This window comes from Mandrillus leucophaeus, unplaced genomic scaffold, assembly GCF_000951045.1.
Source record: "Mandrillus leucophaeus isolate KB7577 unplaced genomic scaffold, Mleu.le_1.0 Scaffold123, whole genome shotgun sequence".
Classification (NCBI taxonomy): domain Eukaryota; kingdom Metazoa; phylum Chordata; class Mammalia; order Primates; family Cercopithecidae; genus Mandrillus; species Mandrillus leucophaeus.
Window position 1 is genome coordinate 456,357 of NW_012100654.1, and position 17,513 is coordinate 473,869.

Consider the following 17,513-nt stretch of genomic DNA (forward strand, 5'->3'; position numbering starts at 1 on the left):
GGAGGGCAGCACACACAACTCCAGTGCCAGGGTCTTGCTCAGGGTAACTGTGCCAGGACTGAGCCTGGGCAAGGCACCACCTTCCTCTCATGGAGACATCCTGCTCCTCACTGCCACCGTCTCAGAACAACCCCTGTTCCACCTCCCAGGCCCCTCTGGCTGGCTCTGTCTGGCCATGTTCTTGTAGGATCCACGTAGACACACACAGGGACCTGGCGAGAAGTCAGTCCAGCAGATGATCAGCCTCATGAGGTCGGCTCAGATCTGATCCTGGGTCGCGGAGGTGCTCCGAGGCCCTGGTGGCTCCCTGAGCCCAAGGCGGCAGCATTTACCTGGGAACTCCAGGCCGATTCTCTACAAGACTCCAGATGTGTCCACCACCTGTGTAAGTCCCCTCTCTAAGGTCCCTCGGGGCTGCTGCCTCCTCGGCCACCCAGCCTGGCTCAGGGGCAGTCACTCACTGGCAGGTAAAGCTGTGCCCTGAGCCCCCCACTGACCTCTGATCAGACCAGGTAGACGCCCCTTGGGCCTGAGCCCTGGGCCTGTGGTTAATATCATCTGAACTAACTTGTGATTGTCCAAGAGGAAACTGGTCTGACTCCCTCCCTCCCAGCTCCTCCCTGTCTCAGGGACATCAGCAGGCAGCAGCCCCTGCGGCCCCTGCCCCACAGGCCTCACCTGAGGACTGGACGCGGCACTATTGGAAAGTGCGCAAGGGCACCTCAGCCTCTGTCGGGTGCTCTGTGCATGTTTGTTAAATAAACACAGATGATTACATTAACGACCACTGGGACACAGTGAGCTCCAGTCTCTCGCTGCATGAAGGGGCACCCCAGACCCTAAGTTCAGAATTCCTTGCTACTTTTGCCACACATCAAGTGAGTTCCCACCTCCAGGCTTTTGCCAGTCCCTCTCATCCTGAAACATGACTCCTCTGTGAAGACTTCGTTCGGCCCCAGCTCTGAGCTCTCACAGCACCCAACGCACACAGATGCTCACCCCACTGCAATGAGCTGCCATCACCCCCCGCCCCCCGAAGACTGAAAGCTTCTCAGGGCCAGGTCTCACAGACATGGTCCCCTCAGCAAAGGCACACGGGCCCCACCCTGCTTGCATCTCACAATGTGCATTTGGAAAACACTGGGCCAACCCGCGCAAGCCAGGGGTCTTCATGACAGGACGTCCCGCAGCCCTCAGTGTGTGTAGGTCCCCAGAGCGAGGCTGGGTTTTGCAGTGTGTACCCACAGATGGCTCTATTTTGGGATATCTGTTAACAAGTCTCACTGCCTGTGTTCCATTAGAGCAATCTGGGAGAGCCCCCAGGCACTGGGGACAGGATCCTGTTCCCACTGGGTGGGTGGGGAGGCATTCGTCCTACACTAGACAAGCTTCAGGCAGCCTTTGGGAAACTCCGTTCCCGGGCCTGGGCCTCTCCCCTAGCCTCCAACCCCACTGTCTCTGAACCGGGCAGGAAGCGACCTTTCAACCCATCCTTCACTTGGGTCCTGTGTGCCCAGGGTCCACCTGGGCTTGAACCTGGAGTTACAGGGGCTGGTCCCCAGTCCCATTTCCCCACTGGTTTGCTGGGCAACCCTGGGCAAGTCCCTTCCCATTTCTGGCGTTGCTTAACACTAAGAGGGACTTAGTAGGTTCTCCCTGGCACCTTCCAGCTCTGACATCTCAGGAGGAGCCAGGGCCCCTCGCTGGGCTAAGGGAAGGGGAGGTTGGCCTCTCGGATAAACCAGGGGAAACTGAGGGCTGCCAGACATCATCTCAGAAAATGGTCAGAAGCTGCAGATTCTGACCTCCCAGGACTTTTGTGACTTCCCCACATGGCCACTTCTGTTAGGAGAGGAACCTATTCACCCTGTCTGTGTGGTTAGCCTTTAGTTGAAAGGAGTCCCATTGAGCCTTGGGAGAGGACAGAAAGGGCTCTCTGGGTGTGAGGGTGGGGACTTCCCACAGGAAGTCTCTCAGGGTGCTGGCCTGTGACAGGGGTGGGAGGTGAGCTCTCGGTGGGTGGTTGCCTACCTTGTGGTGCTGCCCTTGGAGATCCAGGATGCCCCACTTGGTGACAGACCAGTGGAAGGTCAGGCCTGGCATGGCATTGCCAAAGGAGAAAGGGTTCTGGTGGTTGGTGATCCAAGTGATATAGATGGACATTGGTGGGGAGAAGTCAGGCCTGGTGACCAGCAGGGTCCCAGCACTAGGAATGCCCCCAGAAGCTGTGCTGCCTCCTTCAAGCAGTAGGAGATGTACCCAGTTCTTCCCCAACTAGAGAAGGACACGGCAAAAGTTTGGGAATTTTGATGAAATACCAGTCAAGCCAGAGCCAGGACTGTTTTCCCCACGCCGTCCCTCCCTTGCAGCGGGCTGCGCCTCCCCATGGCCAAGAGACCCATTTCTGGAAGGAGTCCCTGGAGGTCTAGGAGGCTGTGTGTTCCCCAGCAGCACAGCTTGCCCTGCCCCACAGTGCTGGTTCCTCTAGGCCCCTCTCTCCTAATCTAGCCGGGGTCCCTGCTCACAGGGCACACAAGGGTGGGGTCCCCGGCTCCTTCAGTCTCTATTTGCTGAGAGTCTGCTGAGGGCACAAGTGGAGGTGAGACAGCAAAAGGCCACAGCAGGTGCCGTGCCGAGCTGCCCAGTCCACTGCCAGTGCTGCCACTTCCTAGCTGGGTGGCCCTGGCATGAGTCTTAAGCTTTCTGTGCGTTCATTTGTTCATCTGCGACATGGAGATGGTTCTGACACCAGCCTCCCAGGGCTGCTATGAACACCAAACGGATTAATATCCAAGACAGCATGAAGTGGAGTAAGTGCTTCGGTCACCGCGCTCCTGTTAGGCGCCTGGTGCTATCTGAGGTGTGGGAAGGTGACAGGCTAGCAGGAAGCAGGCCTTCTTCAGTGGCTACAAGAGGGTGTCTGTCTGGGTAGGGGTGGGTGGGAAGCCGCCACTGTGCCCCTAGATACCCAGGCTGGGCAGACGGAGGAGGTGGAGAAGTGCTGTAGCTCGAGGACAGGGTTCCAGCAGTGGCTCTTTGGGAACCCAGATTCAGAGCCCAGGAGGTCCCCTCACCTGAGTGCTCGTCCTCATCCGCGTGAAGGGGATGCAGATCCTCACGGCCCCAAGCAGCAGCACCTTCACCTGAACGAGGTCCTGGGGAAGAGCATGGCACTCAGGTGCAGGGTGCCAGGATGCTGTGCTGGCTGGGAATGTGACCCCTCAAGGGAAGGAGGCTGCAGATCAGAGGCTGTGGCGAGAAGGCCCCTCAGGATGCCCAACACCGTGCTCCTCTGCCAAGAGAGGCCTGGTTTTATGGGTGGCTCACCCTGCATGAGCCAGCCACTGCCTCTCCCACGGCCCCGCAGGTCCCAGCCCAGTGCTCTGAGGCTGCCTCCAGCTGCTCCAGGTCAGCACTTCAGACTTGGGGCCAGGGACTGGGGTCTGCTCTTCTCTAGGCCAGGCTGCCCTCAAGCGACAGGTCTCCAGACCCTCCCAAACCCAAATCCAGCTTGCTTATATCTGACTAAACAGAGTACAGGGACAAATGCAGGAGTCCAGTGGAATCTGATTAGAGCAGACCTTATAACCTCCTTCATTCTCAACTCCATACTCCTATTAATCTAACTCTCCTGGCTTCTTTCTAGTGCTGCTGACTCATGCGGAACTGACGTGATTAAACCTCTTAGACTCTTTGCCATGTACTCATGCTGAGCCCACATTCTGTGCCTCATGACCTGGGCTAATGCCTGGCACATAGTAGGTGCTTGATAAGCACTCGTTCCCCTCCTTTCACTTATCCTTCTGCTCAGTCTCCTCCTGCTAATCTTGGCCCTCCCTGTGGCCTTGGGGTGCTGCTCGTGTGACCTGGATTGGACAGATGGAACTGGAAGCATCTGACCAGAATCACATTCCAGGCAAGGACACGGGGGCTGCAGGCGAAGCCCCTGCCTGCCTGGGCTCAAGAAGATGCCTTTCAGATGGGGCTGGTGATGCAGCCCCTCCACCTGCCAAGGGCCACCAGGGCCTTTCCCCAGCACCTCCCCAACCCACCAGATGGGGGACCCAGAGGGGAGAATGCCAGCAAAGTCAGACAACAAAGAGGAGGGATACTCAGTGCCCTGTGTCCCTCTGGCTGAATTTCCAGTCAGCTACCCTTTTAGCTACTGGAAAATGAACCAGTTCCTGAGGCTGCAATCCTTTTTAGAGAAACAAAACAAAACAAAACAAATACACAAAAAAGCAAACCCAGGCCTCCTGTCTGTAAGTCATAGTCCTGAATGTGACACTCTGGGAAGCCAATCTGAACCCTGCCACGTTCCCAGGACAGATTTTAACATCCCCAAGACTTTGTCTTGGAAATCAACACACACTGGATCTGGGCATCCACCTTTACGATTCAGATTTTGTGGCTTAACGGGGATACTTGGGCAGGCACGGAAAATGCTGGGAAAAGGAGTAAATCACTGAACTTAATGGCGGATCAAAGTCAGCCTCTGAAAACAAGGACTTCCCTGCACCCCCTCTAGGGCAGTTCACTCACCAGCTCCTGGGACACTGTGTTTACAGGCTCTGAACTCAGGGACTGCACGGACTGCTTCCAGGGGACCTAGTTCTCATGAGGAATGGGATGACTGATTCTGAAACAGGTTTCTGTCCACAGTTGCATTAAACATCACAGAAGGCTCTTCTTACAGACCAAGTTTCTGGCCCAGCTGTGAGCGGAACCCCAAAGCAACCTTCCCTGAGATGCTTCTGCAAGTCACCGCTGGCGAAGGAGGTCACGAAGAATGCAAAGGCCCCAATTTTAGCCCTGAGACTTAGTCAGAAGACGAAAATGGTTTCTCACCTCCTCTCCAGAGGACCAAAGGAGACCCACCCCTCACAAAGCAGGGGAGTTGTCAGACTCTTCAGACACCGACTTTCACCTGCTGGAGTCAATCCCACCAAAGTGGGGCAGGGAGACCCTCCGGGGAGAAGACTGTCCTAACTTGGCCTCCTACCTTCACTGCCAGCCCCGAAAAGCAATTCGGAAAGTCCTCCACCCTGCACAGAGACTGGGAAGATGACAACCTCGGCTGGTGTAGAAGATGCTAGCAGATGACCCAGGTTTTTCTCTCCACCTGGAAATACAACTCCAGGCTGAAGTGCAATTTTTTAATTCACCACACATACACCGCACTATTCTGGAGACATACAATGCACCCAGAAGGTATGCTCAGCCCACAGCATCCCTTCTCTACTATCAGCACATGCTCGAGCCCAGATTCGAGTGACCAAAAAAAGGCCCGAGAGCTCTGATGCTGGGCGGCCCTGGGCCCAATCCCAGAACTGGCACATGGTGGCTGTGGGCCGCTAGCTAGTCCCTCAGTCTCCTCACCATCAAAGGGGGACAGCAGGAAAATGCACAGGGCACCGAGAGGACTGAAGAACATGAAGGCAGAGTGCTTGGAGCAGCACCTGCCCTCACCACGGTTGCCCTCACCCTCCACTGGGAGGGCCCTTTGGGGCCAGGGGTTGCTGACGACCTTGTCCTGTAAGAAGCAGCTGGAAAGACTGGGAGACTCAGCCTGGAGACGAGCAACCTCTGGGGGTCTGGGTGCTCCCATGTCAGCAGGGCTGTCCTGCACAGGGGGCCCTGGGAGGGACTGCAGACCCAGGGGGCAGAAGCAGCACCCTTGGAGAGAGGTAGTCCTCAGAGGTAGAACCCAAACACAATAAAGAAGCCTTTGTCTCAGGCATAGCTGCTCTGGGAAGCAGTGGCCTATCACCAGAGCTGACTGTCCTGGAGAGTGCAGAGAGTGCCAGTCTCCAACAGCACGTCTGTTACCTGAGAGACGATGACCACCTTGCCAGTCTCTGCATCCACCACCTGCACAAGCCCAGACACAGTGCCCTTCCCCATGGTGAGGCCTCGTACCAGCCTGGCAGTGCTCACCAGCGCAATGTTCTCATTGCGGATGGAGAAAAGGATGTTGGACTGAGGCTGGGGGCTGCCCTCAGAGGTGACCTGAGTGGGGAGTAAACAGCAGTGCATCAGTGCCTACTGTGCCAGGCAGCCTGTGTCTCTCCCAGATGGAACCAGGGCCCCAGTGCTGATGGCTTCCACCTCTACACAGTCACCACGTGCTGGCACAGAGGCAGTGTTCCAGGAGCCGGGGCTGCCATGCAGTGGCCCACACTGGGGCTGGAGCATGATGTGGCCTCTCAGCTCTCACCTCCATCATGACCCCGATAAGCACTGTCGCCTTCCTCGGAGTCAGCCCGAGCGGGGAAAGGACCGTTTGAGATAGAGGAGAGAAGGAACTGCTGTGCCCTGAACCCATGGCATTGAATATGACTTACATGTTTCGTGAGAGGAAAAGTCAGGGCGTGGACATCACGCCTCTGTGAGCAGTGACCTGTGGGCCCCAGGGTCCTGGGGGCTGCCTCCCAGCCACTGGCCGAGGCTCTCTGGTTCTTTGGGGCGTATTCTGCTGTTTGTGACTGTGCTCCACTTCCTGAGAAGTGAAACCCCGTGAAAATAAGGACCTTTCACGCAGCTGGAACCCTCCCCTTGGATCAGCAGTTCTCAGTGTGTGGTCGCTGACCAGCAATGCACACCCTCCAGCCACCCCGGCCCATGGAGCCAGAGGCAGCCCTGCATCTATGTCCTAGCATGCCCCCTGGAAACGCTGGCATGGGTCAAACTTTGTCATCCACTGCCTTTAGGACTCCCTGACTCCTCTTTTGAAGGTTGCCTCCTTCCCTAAATTTCTCCCAATTTCTGCTGAAAAACACCTTAGAATCATTCTCTTGTCGGTGCTCTCAGATCTTTTCAGATGAGGATCAAGGGACAAGGACTAGCCCAGGAGGAGACCAGGGATGCCGGTGCCATGCTGTGGAGCCGGTGAAGTCCCCATCTGCTCCTCCTGCATCCCCTACAAGTGCCCTCCTGGCAGGAGGAGGTGAGTGAACACAGGAGGCGTCCAGGGCACTGCTTGTGTAGGAAGATTGGTCTCTGCAGTGCTGTGCTATTGCTGGTCAGAAACAAATTTCTCATTGCCAGAAGAAAGGTGCGAGTCCATCTAGAGACACAGACAGTACCCACCTGCTTCGGATCACAAATTAATGATGCCACCATCCCCAGTGTGGCCCAGGCACAGGGAGGATGTTGGCAGGGCTGGTTTAATGTTGCTGCTGTGAATAGACTTGGAACAATCCCTGGGCCACGACTGCCATGGCCTGTGGCTGCAGTGCAGCTCCTGTCATGACCTAATACCTTGAGACAGCCCCACACCACATACTGAGCCCATGCGAGACCTCAGAGCTCCCCTCGTCCAGGAATCACCTACTTCAGGAGTTCCCTTTGTGACATCTCTGCTGGAGGAGGTGACCACCAGGAGGAATCATACCAATGTGACAACTGGGGAGGCTGCTCGGAGCTTCAGGTGCATGAAGGGGAAGTATTTGGCCAGGAGGGGCTTCTTGTGCAAGTCCAGCACATGGATGTTTGCCTTCACTGTCTTCCCAAACTCCACCTGCATCGTGCAGACAGAGGCTCGGGGATGGCCTCTGAAAGACCAATGTCACCATCTATGGTGCCCCATGACTTCCTGAGATACTAATAGCATCACCAGTCTCAACCTGGGAATCAGGGATGAGTCACCCAGGTTTACCTCTGGACTATCAGCCAGTCAGCAAATGAAAACTGATGAAGCGCTTATTCCAATGGATGGGTCAGGGGAGGGCGACTGGGGATACTTAGAGGCATAAGTTCCACTCCCTACTCTTAAATAACTAATACACTAATTAGGGAGATGAGACACTGCTTAGAACAGCAGCAGACATCCAGTAGGAGTTCAATAAATGCTCACTGACTGAATAGCTCACACCTGGCAGTGTAGAATACAATAAGAACCTTAGGAAATGAGAGTCAGAAATACACAGTGAAGAAACAGAAAATTAGCAAACAGCAGTGGAAATGAGATTATAGGAGAAGTATGTGAGGCTGGGTAGAGCATAATAGCTTCTTAAGGAGCCTAATATGCCCTTTTAATTACCAACCCTTCTATCCAATCAGGATCCCAACCACAACCCTCTGGAAGCCCAGCTTCAGTCACCTCAGATATTTGGAGTAGTAAAATTTTCCTATTGATGTGAAAGATAAAACAAGATCTATTCCTTGTCCTTTTTTGCAATGGTACTTGGCATGGGTGAGTTGTACTGATTTGCCACTGAAACTCCAGAGAACCCAAAACCTGTATTTTCGGGGGAAAATTCATGCTCAGCGAGTCGTGTGCCTGGCTGGTTAATAATCTACGCCAGCTAAAAGACAAGAATTCCCAGGTCATGGCTAATTTAGGGGCAACTTCCAGCAAGATTTACTGCCAAGCCTGATGGAGATGTCACCTGGGATGAAGAAGTCCCTTACTGGAGGGACTCTGCATCATCAACATGGAGCGAAGAAGATAGAAGACAGCCCTGCAAGCTCACAGGGGAAGGGATGCAGACCCCAGGAGCAAAAGCGAAGGCCATAGGAAACATCCCACAGCCCCCTCACTCTCAGTTCCTGCAGGTCTGCTGAGGGGGCCCTGTCATGAAGCTTCCACTGATCTTGTCAACCACACGGACGTACAGCTCCTAAATGTCTGACACGTAAACGACAGCCTTGGCCAGGGACGGGAAGACGAGGCACAAGTCATGGGTCATGATGGTAGATGAGCCAGGGAGCAAAGGGTATACCTGCAAGGTTCAGGGCCAGGTTGGAGGGGCGGGTGGTGGATTACATGCATAGCCCCCCTCTGCTCAGGTCCATGAGCAGTGCCTTGCCCTCAGCACCAGCCTATCACCCCACTGGCAGAGCCCAACAGGCCAGCACTGGAAAGCAGTGGACAAGGGAAATCCTACCCCAAATAGTGCCCTGCCCACCTCTCATCACGAACCCTACTGCTAGCCAGGAGGTGGGCTTGGGATATAACACGTCAGTGCTGAGCTAGATCTCACTGAACATTGATCTCCACTTTGCACATTTTACAAAGAGAAGAAAATGGAAGCTGATCCAAGAGGGGCAGTTAGCAACCTTGCAATGTGCAGGAACTTGGGGGCAGAGTGAGAATGCAGTCCCAGGATGCCACGTCCTGAGCTGGCCACCTGCTGCTGCAGCCCTGGCAGTAGAGAAGCCCCCCGTGAGGTCTTCTGTGAAACTGCAAGACAGGGACTGGCAGAAATGAGACAGCTACTTTTCAGTGGCAGCTCTCCATGAGAAGTTCCAATCAAACGGACAGAACCTGGGAGCAGCCCACGAGGTCACCCCAGTGTAAGCTCCGTGCATCTCGCTCAACTCTGTATCTGATCAACAGCCCCAGCTCTGTGTGAAGCAGTGACTGCAAAGGTGTGAGTGAAAAGCTAGGGTTTTCCAGCCTTTTCACTGCCAAAGACCCTTTTAATATTTATTTATTATTTTTGTAAGAGACAGGGTCTTGCTCTGTCTCTGAGGCTGGAGTGCAGTGGTAGCACTACAGCTCACTGCAGCCTCAAACTCCTGGACTCAAGCCATCCTCCCGACTCAGCCTCCAGAGCAGCAGCTGGGATGACAGGTGTATGCCACTGTGGCTAGAATAGATCCTTGTTTTTATTTTTTTATTTCATTTTTTTAGAGACAGGGTCTAGCTCTGTCACTCAGACTGGAGTGCAGTGGCATCATCACAGCACACTGCAACCTCGAACTTCTGGGCTCAAGGCAACAACCCCATTATTTTTTATTTTTTATTTTGGAGATCCAGTCTTCCTCTGTCACCCAGGCTGGAGTACAGTGGCACGATCTTGGCTCACTGCAAATGCCGCCTCCCGGGTTCAAGCAATTCTCCTGCCCCAGCCTCCCGAGTAGCTGGGACCACTCCCAGCTAATTTTTTGTATTTTAGTAGAGACGGGGTTTCACCGTGTTGCCCAGGCTGGTCTCGAACTACTGAGCTCAGGCAATCCACTTACCCCAGCCTAAGAGCCCCCATTTTAATCATTTTCTGTCTACCCACCCTTTTTTTGAGATGGAGTCTCACTCCGTCACCCAGGCTGGAGTGCAGTGGCGTGATCTCAGGTCACTGCAATCTCCGCCTCCCAGGTTCAAGCAATTCTGCCTCAGCCTCCTGAGTAGCTGGGACTATAGGTATGTGCCACTACGCCTGGCTAATTTTTAGTAGAGATGGGCTTTCACTGTGTTAGCCAGGATGGTCTTGATCTCCTGACCTCCTTATCTACTTGCCTCAGCCTCCCAAAGTGCTGGGATTGCAGGCGTGAGCCACTGTGCCTGGCCAACTACCCACTTTTAGGGATTCTGTCTTCAGGACTTTCTCCCCTAAAAAAGTGCATCACAGTCACCCTCTCATGCTGCACAGGATGGGCATTCACACACGTAACGTGTCTGTTTGATGGACTGCATACAACTTGCCTTATTGCTTAGGCGTGTATTTCATCCAGGTGGTACTGGAGCTGGGCAGGCAGAAACACGTCATGGAGCTAGTGAGCGAGTCCAGCCGGCTGCCCCACTCCTCTATCTGGGCCTGGCTTTGTTGCTTGCTGTTTGTGGTCTCATATTCACGGGATGAGTAGCAGGGGTTTTTAAAGTAAGCACTTCAGAGTTTGCAAAGCTAGTTTCAATATCAAGAACCTACACACACACATACAAAATCAGGTCTCTGACCCAAAAGAGAAAACCAAATAGGATAATTTCTTGCCCAGGTGAAAACCCTTCAACAGCTGCCCAGTGCTCTGAGAATGAGCCCAAAGCCTTAGAATGCCCTATAAACCCTGGTAGGGTCTGGCCCCTGCCTCCTCTCCAGTTTCCACACACATCACACTCCCCCACCATGCTTATGCTCTAGTTACACAGGCCTTCTCTCCCACTCACACAGCCAGCTACCTGCTACCTGCCTGCCTCTGGAGCTCGAAGCCCCCTTAAAGACCTGGGGCTCTTTCCCCAGCCTCCACCTGCTGGCTCCAAGTCATCCTTCAGGCCCAGGTCCGGTGTTCTTCCTCAGAACAATCCTGCCTCATCCAGGTCAGCTCTTCCAGTGCCTCTGCTCCCCTCTCCCGGGGGCTGGACCTGCTGCATGCCATCAGTGTTGACGGGGCCTGCAGTGCATCTGGCCTTCCTCTCCAGGCTGTCCCCAGCACTCACATACCCTCAGGACTCAGGCCAGCATCTGGCCCAGACTGGTCCCCCCGTGCATGTCTTGATTGGATGAGCTCCAGGGCCACTGCTCTGAGTAATTCTGGATGAGGTCATGGAACCTGGTGCTCCAGCCTGCTTGGCTTTACAGAGTAAAACCAGCTTTGTCAAGCCTTGGAAATTCTGAAAATCACCTGCAAACCTCATGGACCCTTACCTGTTTGGCAAATGCTGATTCTAGTCCAACCTCTTCAATATACAGATGAGGAAACAGGCCCAGATGACAGGATAGGGGTGTGGCTTTGAAAAGGCAGAACTGGGGATAGAACCAGATACTCTAACTCCCAGCTTAGGCTCCTTTCCAACTCTCCACTTCCCAGGGGTACGGAGCTGGATGCCTCTTGGAGCCGAAATGGAATTGCGGGGAGGGGAGGAGGGAGAGTGGCCAAAGGCAAAGACCAAGCTGAGAAAGGCCCAAGCCCATAACTGGCTGGGGGCACAGGAGATCAACAAGCTGACCTGAGCTGCACATACCACCGATTCAGGGTACATCAGTACAGATGCAGCATGCCTGGGTTATTCCATATAATGACTTACAGTAGATGAATAAAGATCCCAAAGTGGACGTCATGCTTATACTCCAAAACAGTAGCTATGTGATTTGAGCCATCACCACGTGGGCCTAGTGTCAAATACGGGCTGAGGAATGGGGTCCAGGAGCCACCAGTTCTGGTTTTGCTGGGGCTGATTCACCAGCCCCAGCAAAAAATTGAATAATTCCCCCAAAGAAAACCCATTGAAAGATTAAGGAGAGTAATGAGAACTTTCTTTGATAACCCAATTCGAGACTCCGACTTCAAACTCCTGCAAAAGTTACTGCTGTCAGGAGTGGGTAGGTCCTTCACAATGTGAAGAAATTCCATGGTGCACCCACTGAGGAGCCCCACACAGGGTAACGCAGGGAAGGGTTTTTGCTCATTTTCTTTTCTTTTTTTTTTTTTTTTTTTTCAGACGGAGTCTTGCTTTGTCGCCCGGGCTGGAGTGCAGTGGCCGGATCTCAGCTCACTGCGAGCTCCGCCTCCCGGGTTCCCGCCATTCTCCTGCCTCAGCCTCCCGAGTAGCTGGGACCACAGGCGCCTGCCACCTCGCCCGGCTAGTTTTTTGTATTTTTTAGTAGAGACGGGGTTTCACCGTGTTAGCCAGGATGGTCTCGATCTCCTGACCTCGTGATCCGCCCGTCTCGGCCTCCCAAAGTGCTGGGATTACAGGCTTGAGCCACCGCGCCCGGCCATCATTTTCTTCTCTTTCAGAACCATTTTGCACATTTTAAAGACACATTAAAATGGCAGTGGGGAAATCAATTGCTCTTCCACTTGACTTCCCAGGGGATAGGCATCCAGCCACCATCTCTGGAGCCCACAGAGCCTGGCCTGCCCCTCGGGCTGGTGCACAGTGGCTTACTGGGTCTCACAGTGCCTCACAGTGATGCTTTAAGGAAGTCCTCACCAGGCAACTCTGGAGGCTTGGGGAACTGAGGGCACTTGGTCACTAGCTGGTGGCAGAGTGGGGACCTGCACCCACTCCTAACTCTACACTGCGTATGCGGCTCATATCACCTGGCCTCTCCATGTGTTCTGGACCCACCTGCTTCCTGACTGACACATGGGAGAACATTTGCGAGGGGAAGGAGGTGGTGGTGACCCATGCCCAGAATGAATTCTAATTTCTGAGTGTTAAAGGTGCCACCTGAGAACGTCGGGAAACACTAAGCCAAGGGGAAAGTCCTGTCATAGAGTGGGAGATGACAAATGCGTCGTTGCTCATTAAGATGCTGTGAGTGCAGCCAGAGGCAGCTCTGTGCATATGGGGGCTGAAACTGTCACGTGGCCTGGAGCTTGCCAGGCCCCAAGACTCTGCCCACATCATCTCAGCCCCCACTTCCTGGGGCCCTGATCGCATTTCAGACTTGTTTCTGACAGGTGGCAACTGCAGGGGAGAAGGGACCCTGAGGAAGTTTCTGAATGTCACTGGACCCATCAATGTCTGTTTCCTGCAACCTGCCCATGTCAATGACCCATCAATGTTGTGTGATGGGCCAGGCTGTGCCATGCAAGAGTGTCATGGTCTGTGCCCCTGATTACTCCCCCTCACGGCTCGAAGAGGAGGACCCAAGCTAATGTGAAAATCACAGGCACTGTGATTGGGTTCTGGATGAAACTTCATGAGGGACCTGGCCAGCCCTGTGACCTCCCCGAGGGCAACAGCTGGGGACATGCATCATGTCCACAAATGAGTCTCAGGGAAAAGGAGGATGCCCCTGACTTCAAGGCCCGTAGCTTCCACCAACTTCCCCCTCATCCTGGACGTGTGTCCTCACCTAAACACGGGCCCCATGACTGGCTGTGCCTCATGGGACTCAGGAGATGGAGAGACAAAGCCACGCCTCATAGGAGCAGGGCCGCCGGCCTCATTCCCTGACAAATCTACAGCACCCAGCACAGCATCTGGCACATGACAGGCTCTCCAGCGTCGCTGAGTGCATAGGTTAATGAAAAGTGTAAAGTGCCTACTAGGCTCCTTCCCCTGCTCTGGTTATTGCATGGGTTCCACCTAGAGGACTTGATTGAAATGTAAAGAATTGCTGAGAAGAAGGAAACTCTAGGTTTAAATCAGATAAAGCTCCATGTACAAACCAGCCAAAAAACAAAATAAAGGCCCTTACAGAGTGTTTTGAGGCTGGGTGAGCAGAATTCATCACAACCCTGCACAGCCCATGACCATCGTGTGGACATAAAAACCTCCACAGGATCCCTGCTGCATGAGCCCCGGAGAGCCCCCCAGAGACGCTCCGAAGCCACGCACGCCCGTGAGCCATCCTTGCGTCCTGAATGTGTATCAATAGGAAGGAAATCTGTGAGCTAACTGGGGAGTGTCGGGGGCTTGTCTGTCTCTGTGCTGCTCCTCAGCAGCTGGAAAAAGGCATAGCCACATGTAGACGTCCCTCAGACACAGCCGCCTGTGAGAAGCCACCAGGACCTGCCTCTGACGTCAACGCTCCCTGGAAAATTCTACCTGCAGGCTTCGGAAGAGTCCAGAGGAACCACGGCCGATTTCCATTTAGAGTTGCGAGGGTCTTTGGCACAAGCCCAGAATGAGGGGAAGTGGAGACCCCAGTGGGCAGGGCGCCTCCATGTAAGGAAACTTCTGGACAAGGGTAGTTCACATGGCCTGCTGCGTGGGCTGCTGCTTGCCATAGTGGAGACTTATCCTGGGTCCTGCCTGCAATGGGCACTCTGTGCCACTCATCCAGGCCAGGGGCCAGTCCACAATCCAGAGAGGGAGAGTGCCCGAGCTCCCCTGTGGCCACCTGTAAAACAGAACTGCAGAGGCACTCCTAGAATCACAGCATTTTAAGATTCAACAGGGGCTCAGAGGTCTCCTGGAGAAACTTGACACCCATGCTGGAATCCCACCTTGAGTCTTTCCGACAAGTGTCCCAGCTTCTGCTCAAATGCCTCCAGAGACAGGGAGCTCTCTACTTACAGAGGCAGCCTAGTCCATTACTGACCTCTAGGAACTCTTACTTCTTGAATAAAAGTTATCTCTCTGGCCACAGGTCCACCCTTAAGGCTTACATAAAATAATAAGTGCAAAGTGAATATGAATGAAAGGGTGCCTCGGTTTCAATGGCACTGTACACATTTTTCCTAACTTAAAGCTCTTCTCTTCTTGGTAATGAGGAAGTTTTTTTCTAATTTCTGAAAGTAAACAAAACGAGGCATAGCTCAAGCAGTCAGATTTAAGATGTGAGGTTCTCCTCACTCGCATGGCTGTAGGAAGAGCTGGGAAATTGCTTTAACCCAAGAGGTGGAGGTTGCAGTGAGCTGAGATCACGCTACTGCACTCCAGCCTGGGAGACAGAGTGAGACTGTGTCTCAAAAAAAAGGAAGGAAGGAAGGAAGGAAGGAAGGAAGGAAAGAAGGAAAGCAGGCAGGCAGGCAGGCAGGCAGGAAGGAAGGAAGGAAGGAAGGGAGGAAAAAGAAAAGAAAAGAAAAGAAAAAGAAAGGAAACATGTTTTGAGTGACACTTCTATCAGGCTCTAGACTAGGTGTTGGTTTGCTGGGGTTTGCTTTTGTGTTTTGTTTTTGTTTTTGTTTTTTTCCTCCCTTTCACAAAAACTGAGTCCTGTCTAGGGCCAGGAGTTAGATTCTAGTTTCTAGGTTTTCACCATTCCACGTTGCGTAAGACAGACAACCAGGGGACCAAGGGATAGATTATTAGCAAGTAAATAAAAGATGACTTAGCTAGAGAAAATGTAGCAGAAAAGGAATCAGGATGAAGGGATTAGGAATGGCAGACAGGGAGCTGGCAGAGAGGGACTTGGGGGTGGGGCTGGGACAAACAGAAATGAAGTGAAGGAGGGGGCCAGGGAAATCAAGTCACAGAGGTGTGGGAACCAGAAGCCACAGCCTTAGTGGGACCTCAGGAGAGCAGCAAGTTGTGTCTACCTTGGAAAGGTGGAGAGAGGACTGCAGGGAGCTGAGTGGGGAGGAAGGGGGAGATGGCAGGACAGAGGAAGCAGGGGACAGACAGGAGGAAGAGATGGTGCCCTGTGCCAGGTGGTGCGAAGGGGCCCTCAGTTCTTCAGGAGGCTCCAAGCTGTCCTTCAGCTCACCTATAGCTTTGGATAGGCCATTGAAGGCCACAGGGCTGCCAGATGCCCTCTTGACTTTTGAATCCTGTTCATTGACCCTGGCAGCAGCTTGGACACCTGCGTCCTCTGCAGAATGCCTCTGGGCCAGGTGTGTTGGGCACATGACAGCGTCGTCATCTTGCCCAGCTCTCACCTACAGCTGTTGCAATCTACACATGGTCAACTTGTCACAAGGTTTTAAATGTTCTTGAACCTCGGAGCCTTTATTTTCTCCATTCTGAATGCAGGGATTTGACATGGACTCTCTCAGGTGTTTTCCGTATGCAATACATTCCCATTGACTCTGGTCAAACTGCTGTGCACTAGATATCAAAACCCCTTCCTCCTTTCCTACTGAGACTGTGGTCTTTAGACCGACAAGCCCCCATTTCTTCCCTCTGCCACCCCTCCACACACTTGCTCCCCAACCCACATTCACCATCAATCTACTCGCTACTTCTATGAGGTCAACATTTTTAGATGGAAACTTCAGGGACATCACGTGGAATTTGTCTTTCTGAGGTGATCAGATGCTAAGTAGTGTGATTTTGTCATTCCATGGTGCACACATCCATCTAATCCTCACTCCGTATCTCATAAATGAATACAAGCATGATTTGCCAATTGAAATAATATTAAGAAGAACATAATAAATGTAGTAAAATACAGGAAGTGTAGCTTGACTGCCTTAACCACTTGGTTTTTGTCTTGGCCCAGCAGTCCATTGGGTTCACTGGTGCTGCCTTATCCCTTTGACTTTTTTGTGCTAGTCAGAAACAACATAATTGGAGCATGAAACTGAACATCTTTTGCCAATGGCATCTGTGGCTCCTTTTAGTCACAGAGATTGAGGTTACACCATCTGTCTTCTCGAGGGTTCCCTCAGACCAAGTCACCTCTTCTGGGTCTTCCACATGGAGTGAGCCGACTTCCTGGTGGGTTCCCTGAGACAAGGCTCCTTGGGGGTTCCCCCATAGCTGCTGGTGCTCTGTGGAGGGTGAAGCCACAGGCGTATGCTGGGGGGCTTTGCTGGGAATGGCTGGCTTCATCTCCAGGCCAGGTAGGGTGCTGCCCTGACTCCCAAGGATGGTCCTTTTCATGCTTCTGCGATTTAGAAAGTGGGAAAGGTCGGCTGGTTTTGAGTCCTTTTCTGGGTTGGACAGGGAAGGTTGACTTAACTGTGGCAGATGGGGAAGGACAGGTGGGACCCCCAGGAGGCAGAGATTGTGCTCCGATGTTGGACCCCTTTCTCCTCTGCACTTTTCTGAACTCCATGATTAGGTAGGTGGCCATGGGATGATTTTTTTTTTTTTTAATATCGCTTCCTTGAATCCCATGGCCACTATGAGCCGGGTTGTTGGGGGGCCTGGGAGGTCCAGGAGTGGCTCTCTGTATGGCTAGAACCACGTCTTCTCATCGCTATTGACCCAGGACTCCCTTAACAGCTGGTCCAGTGGGAGCTGCTCCCTGGGTTTGAGTGTGAAGAATTTTAAAATAATTTTTTCCATTAAAATGAAAAAAAGTAGTAGTACTATTTTAAGTATTTTGTCCTGTATATCCTTACAGTTCTACTCATAAAATGGCAAGGCCTCAGCCACCATTTTGCATATGATGATGCAGATGGAATACTACTCAGTCATAAAATATAATGAAATAATATATATATATCATCAA

At 53.0% G+C, this 17,513-nt stretch overlaps 1 protein-coding gene across 1 annotated transcript in view; it reads right to left on the bottom strand.

Annotated features, from left to right (window-relative positions):
- The window catches only part of LOC105533156 (putative uncharacterized protein C3orf46), a 10,712-nt gene extending 3,461 nt beyond the window's left edge, over positions 1-7,251 (bottom strand). Inside the window, exons 1-4 of the mRNA XM_011971505.1 lie at positions 7,120-7,251; positions 5,830-6,009; positions 3,075-3,155; positions 2,032-2,274 (exon numbers count right to left, since the gene is read on the bottom strand). Of these exons, the coding sequence (XP_011826895.1) occupies positions 2,032-2,274; positions 3,075-3,155; positions 5,830-6,009; positions 7,120-7,122 (507 nt within the window). The 5' untranslated portion in view covers positions 7,123-7,251. The remainder of the gene's footprint in view (positions 1-2,031; positions 2,275-3,074; positions 3,156-5,829; positions 6,010-7,119) is intronic.
- Between the last annotated feature and the right edge of the window lie 10,262 nt (positions 7,252-17,513).